Source organism: Otolemur garnettii, unplaced genomic scaffold (assembly GCF_000181295.1).
Source record: "Otolemur garnettii isolate 467f Iridium unplaced genomic scaffold, OtoGar3 scaffold00144, whole genome shotgun sequence".
Lineage (NCBI taxonomy): Eukaryota > Metazoa > Chordata > Mammalia > Primates > Galagidae > Otolemur > Otolemur garnettii.
In genome coordinates, this window is record NW_003852539.1 from 2,579,553 (window position 1) to 2,585,671 (window position 6,119).

General features: G+C 40.6%; 1 protein-coding gene across 1 annotated transcript in view; it reads right to left on the minus strand.

Annotated features, from left to right (window-relative positions):
• ZFP69B (ZFP69 zinc finger protein B) overlaps positions 1-6,119 on the minus strand; it is an 11,467-nt gene that overhangs the window by 2,109 nt on the left and 3,239 nt on the right. Inside the window, exons 2-4 of the mRNA XM_012810879.2 lie at positions 4,934-5,019; positions 2,641-2,767; positions 2,280-2,375 (exon numbers count right to left, since the gene is read on the minus strand). Coding sequence (XP_012666333.1) covers positions 2,280-2,375; positions 2,641-2,767; positions 4,934-5,019 — 309 coding nt within the window. The remainder of the gene's footprint in view (positions 1-2,279; positions 2,376-2,640; positions 2,768-4,933; positions 5,020-6,119) is intronic.

Sequence of the window (6,119 nt, forward strand, 5' to 3'; positions counted from 1 at the left end):
AAAAAAAAAAAAAAAAAAAAGACATTGAAGAGAAGCACTGAAAAAGCAGTAAGAGAGAGAGGAAACAAAAATTATTAAACCAGATGATGGAAGAAAGAAACTAAGGTGACAAGGTCTGTATAATCTAATGCAGTCATATAGTGTAGTGCCATAAGAACACACAAACTGTGGAATCAGATTAGAAGTAAAATACTTGTCCATATTTTGCAGTGAATAATGTGTACTTCTTTGCTGAAATTTCTGAGGGAAAAATACATATGTGCATTATACATGGCACATGGGTCATTACAAAAGTTTTGAGATACACAAAAATCAAGAAACATAAATCCATCCAAAAGAAAAAGATTAAGCCCTTCCATCAATACTGAAAAGCCAAGCAAGACCAAACTCACATGGATGACTCAGAAAGGACACTAATGACCATGTTTCTCAGAAGCAAAATAATGAACCACAACACAGTCTGTCTCAAAACTTTCATAGTGGCCCATATACTAAATTCCATAGCTAGATAAATGATTTCAATTATTTCTTTATGCTTATGTGCTAAAAGTGTAATTCTAGAAAGACAGAACGATATCCATATGCAAAATAATGCCCTGGAATACAGTAACTGGTTTTGTTGAACTTACAACAAGCCTGCAACAAAAGCAAAACCCACTTGTTGTGGTATTTGGTAGGCTAACCAGCCAAATGCGACCTCCATAAATGTGCTATGTTAGTAAATAAGTCCTTTAAGGCCCTACTGAAGAAAGAGTGGACGTGGTGGATGCAGTCACTGGTAATGATTTACTACCTACAGGCAGAATCAAGAAAGCACCCATTGCCCAAGTTTGTAGTTAGATCCTAAGACTGTAGAATAGTGTCAAGCAGGAAGTGGTTATGAAATCATTTTTAAAATAGCAATTCTATGGATGGAACTGAAGATAATGAAATTTACCAGAAAAGGAAGGTGACTCTTCAGGAGTTACCAATAATGAAGAAATTGAAGATGATAATACTTCAGATATTGACAATGATGAAGAGATCTTAGCCTTCTATGATGAGTAGATAATGCAAATTTGTTACCAGTACATCAAATTTCTTGTACCTTGTATCTGTTCTTGTGTTTTGTAATTATTTGTCCTATAAAATTTCTTGTACCATAATGTTAAAAATAAATGCTAAAATGCCTTTCTAATTCAAAAAACAAGTACCTAAATATAAACAAATAAAAATTTAAATTAAAACAGGCCAGGCACAGTGGCTCATGCCTATAATCCTAGCACTCTGAGAGGCCAAGGCAGGTGGATTGCCTGAGCTCAGGAGTTTGAGACCAACCTGAGCCAGAGTGTGACCTCGTCTCTAAAAAGTAGCCAGGTGTTGTGGTGGGCGCCTACTTGGGAGGCTGAGGCAAGAGAATTGCTTAAGCCCAAGAGTGTGAGCTTGCTGTGAGCTGTGATGCTATGGCACTCTCCCAAAGGAGACAAAGTGACAACTCTGTTTCAAAAAAAAAAAGTTAAAAGATTTCTTTCCTGAAAGTTTGGGCCAAATATGTGGTTGCATGTTATACACAGGAACACGTTATTCACAACAAAATATGGTACTCCACTAAGTAGTACCTAATTTCACTGTATACATTTCTTAATCTGCCTCCTTCTTCCTCACTTTAAGATGGGGTTAATGTAGGACTCACAGAGGCCAGCTTGGCAAATAGCTGTCACCATTACTGTTCATAGATGTTGAAGGAGATTGTTAAAGGCCACTGTTATTTGGTAAGAAGGAACTCTGTCATTTCTCAAAAAGCCATAAATTATCTAGCATGAAAAGTTAAATTATACAAGTTAAAAAGAGAATCAGAATTATAGCTGTGATCACAAAATAAGACTTAGGAAAAAACTGGAAAATAAAATTACTGAAAGGAAATGAAACCAATGATATAATGACATGAGAATCCAGTGAAGTAGACTGTATTTAATGAGAGACTTATGCACATCTAAATCTACATGGGAAAGAAACTGATTAGAGCAAGGTTCAGAATACTAGAGAAAGTGGTAAAACTCATGACGGTCAGATCAAAAGAAATGACAATGAACGTTAACTCTGATGAGAAAGGCATCTCGTTTCCTCTGACTCCAGAGAGATTAAGGAGATGTAAGTGTGGGAAACAAGTAACAGAAATGATAGAACCAGCTTCTTGTGGGCCTTATCCAAATAGCTTTAGCCTTTCCCACTGCTTGGAGAAGGTTTGAGGGGAATTCTCTGGCCAGCATCACAAAAGCCCCCATCTGCCTTGCTCTTACCTGAACTTAGACATCCTACATTCTGTCCCTCCATCAGCCATGGTTCTTTTCCTTTCTCCAACTGGGAAATCACACCAGGTTTGGAAAGCTGGTATCCTGCTTATGGGGAAGAAAAGGGTACATGTGCTGAGGTCAAAGAGCCATCCCAAAAATTTAAAAATGGTCCTTTGGTATTCAAGTCTTCTAAAGATAGTAAAGTAGGAAGACCAGGACAGAAAGACCACAGCAATCCTGACTTGGTGTTCAGAAGGAATTAGAAACCTCTAATGCAGAACCCAAAGCCCAAGAAAAACACTTAACTTAGAAACAAAAACTTTATTCCAAAAGGCAGGTCCTATTTTCAAGGGGAACCTATGCTTACCCACTGAGACCAGGTTGCCATAGTTCTCCAGCATCACTTCCCGGTACAGATTCCGGTGGGCAGGGGCCAGCTGCCTCCACTCCTCCTGGGTGAAGTCCACAGATATGTCCTTGAAGGTTAACAGTTCCTAGAACATCAAATATGTTCCTTTTCAGCCAGAGTCCAGGAAATTGTTCTGACCTTGTCTAGATGCAAAGAGATTCTAGTCAAGTTCTCCTGATACCCTCTTGCTAATCACTTGGTTGCAGAGTATGTGAGCTGCTTTTACAGCCTATAATTTAGATGAAGAGAAAGTGTCTATGAAATATTAAAGAAGGTCACAGAACTGTGTGCAGTAATTTAGTATTTGGGGAAGGGGAGAATTCAAAAGCACCAAGGCCACAGGTACCTTGATTGGTTAAAGAATTGGTTAAAATGAGAATATTTTAGCATGGGTAAAATACCCTTAGCTGTATTTTTCTGTTAATAAGAAAAGTATAAGAGAACAGCATGTTTTTGGAGGGAGCATTAATTCCACCTATAAGGAAGACACCTTGACCGAGACAGACACTCTGGGTTGTAAAGTACAAGAGCCGGTTACATATGGTCTACACCAATTAAACAACCATTTGCTAGTCCTTTTCTAAAAATACTCCCAAATGCAAAGAGCATTCAAAGGCTAGGACACTGAAATAATAACAAATCCCCCAAGTATGGACACTACCTTAATGCTTGTTGTATATCATAAATAATTCTAAAATCCATTTCTGGCCTATTAGCTGATGATAGCATCTACATTTAACCTACAGGAAAACTGAATTTGAGGTGAGACATGGTGGCTCCTGCCTGTAATCCTAGCACTCTGGGAGGTTGAGGCTGGTAGACTGCCTGAGCTCAGGAGTTTGAGACCAGCCTGAGCCAGAACAAGACCCTGTCTCTATAAATAGCCCAGCACTGTGGCAAGTGTCTGTAGTCCCAGCTACCTGGGAGGCTGAGGCAGGAGACTCACTCAAGTCTAAGAGTTTGAGGTTGCTGCGAGCTATGATACTATAGCACTCTATCAAAGGAGACAAAGTGAGACTCTGTCTCAGAAAAAGAAATAAATAAATAAAGGAGGGGAAAGAAAACTGAATTTGAAGGTGGCTAACAACACAGGATTAAACCGTATGATTAAACTTGATTAAACTGCATGGTTTTGGAAGCTAAGACTACTCCATGTTAAAACTCTTCTATTCTATAATAACATCTCCTAGTTCTCTGACTATAATTTTCCTAAGTTTCCCTATCCCTCTGGGGTTTGGTAGTGTAGAGCTATGCCAGTTGCCAGTGCTGTAAGTTTTCTGATTAGCTCATTTCGGACATACAGCACACTGTTAAACTGCTCTTAGAAGTTTTCCTTCCTTTTCCGTTGAGCCCATTTAGTTTGTGCCCTTTATGACTTGTGAGTATCTTATCTCCTCATTTCTCTTGTTAGCTACAGTTTTGCTTCTAGACTTGATCAAAAAACTTCTCTTAGAGGTCATTAATGAAGTTTATACATCTCCAAGAATATCAGAGCCTGATTTTGTTGATTTTAAAATGTTGCTTGAAATGACTTTGTAACATTTGTCTTTCTCCCAGGTAATATCTGTGAGTTTTGAGAGCGAGAACTAAATTTTATTTATTTATTTATTTATTATTATTATTTAGAGATAGAATCTCACTTTGTCACCCTCGGTAGAGTGCTATGGCGTCATATCTCACAGCAATCTCCAGCTCTTGGGCTTAGATGATTCTCTTGCCTCAGCCTCCCAAGTAGCTGGGACTACAGGTGCCTGCCACAACGCCCAGCTTTTTTCGTTTTGTTTTTTTTGTTGCAGTTGTCATTGTTGTTTAGCTGGCCCAGCCCAGGTTCGAGCCCACCAGCCTTGGTGTATGTGGCTGACGCTGTAACCACTTTGCCATGGTGCTAAGCCAAGGACTAAATTTTATACTTCCTCTCCCTCTTTCTCCTCCCTCCTCCTTTTCCTTCTCTCTCTCTCTCTTTCTCTTACACACTCGCTCACATTCACACACCAGCACACTTTTTAAATTTGCTGGCTAAATGACTAGAGATTTGCTAAAAACAAGGTTTACTGGGGAGGATTATTACTGGTAGGGAATTACCTGCAAAATCGATTGAGGCAGGCCCAGTTCAACTGAGGTTTTCCCTGAGGAAGAACAGACTAAGAAAAACCAATTCAGGAAGTCCAGACAAAAAAATCAAAGTCCAGAGTACTGAAAAACAACAATCTGAAAAACAACATCAAGAAAGTGACCAGAAAGTCCAACCCACCTGGGATTCTGCTGTCAGGGGCTCAGGGGTCACTTCATCCTCTAAACCTTCTCCCTGGGTCACATCAGTATCCTGAGATAAAAGAACTAGGGAAGGAAAAGAGCCATGAGGTTTCCATCTCCCCCAACCCCCAAACACAAAAACTACCTGCAGACCCACTGAATACGGCTCCTCCCCCAATACGTGCACAAAGAGGGACATTCAGAGTGACTCAAAAGCAGCTCAAGCCTCCTTAATGAGGAAGACCTGCAGCATATTGCTTTAGGCACTAATATTTCCCAGTGGTCGCAGATCTCTCAGGGTAATCCTTTGTTCAAAAATCCTCAAAGGCTAAAATGGCAAGTCAACGTACTGTTTTTAAAAATTCCTCATAGCCAGGTGTTATGGCAGGCGCCTATAGTCCCAGCTACTTGGGAGGCTGAGGCAAGAGAATCACTTGAGCCCAAGAGTTGGAGGTTGCTGTGAGCTGTGATGCCACAGCACCTACTGAGGGTGACAGAGTGAGAATCTGTCTCAAAAAGAAAAAAAATCCTCAAAGGTTCCCACTGACAAGAAAGAAAACTCCAAACACTTCACCATGGACTTTGAGATCCTCCACAGCCAGTCCAAAGCTACTTCTCTATGGATGATCTCCCTCTAAATGCCATCCTTCACCCACTGAGCATACCTACTCATGTAATTTTTTCTTTTTCTTTTTCTTTTTGAGACAGAGTCTCACTATGTTGCCCTGGGTAGAGTGCTGTGGCGTCACAGCTTACAGCAACCTCCAACTCCTGGGCTTATGTGATTCTCCTGCCTCAGCCTCCAAAGTAGCTGGGACTACAGGTGCCCACCACAACACCTGGCTATGTTTTGGTTGTAGTTGTCATTGTTGGCAGGCCCGGCCTGGGTTTGAACCTGCCAGCTCCGGTGTATGTGGCTGGCACCCTAGCCACTGAGCTACAGGCGCCGAGCTTCACATAATTCTTTCTATTCATCATTCTTTAACATACATGGATAGCACTCACCTCAGTGCTTTCCCTTAAATCTTATTCGATGAAAAACTGATACATCCTTCAGGCCCAATTCAAGTGAAGTTTTCCCAGATAGTCTTTTTTTTTTTTTTTTTTTTTTGAGACGGAGCCTCAAGCTGTCCCCCTGGGTAGAGTGCCATGGCATCACACTCACAGCAACCTCCAACTCCTGG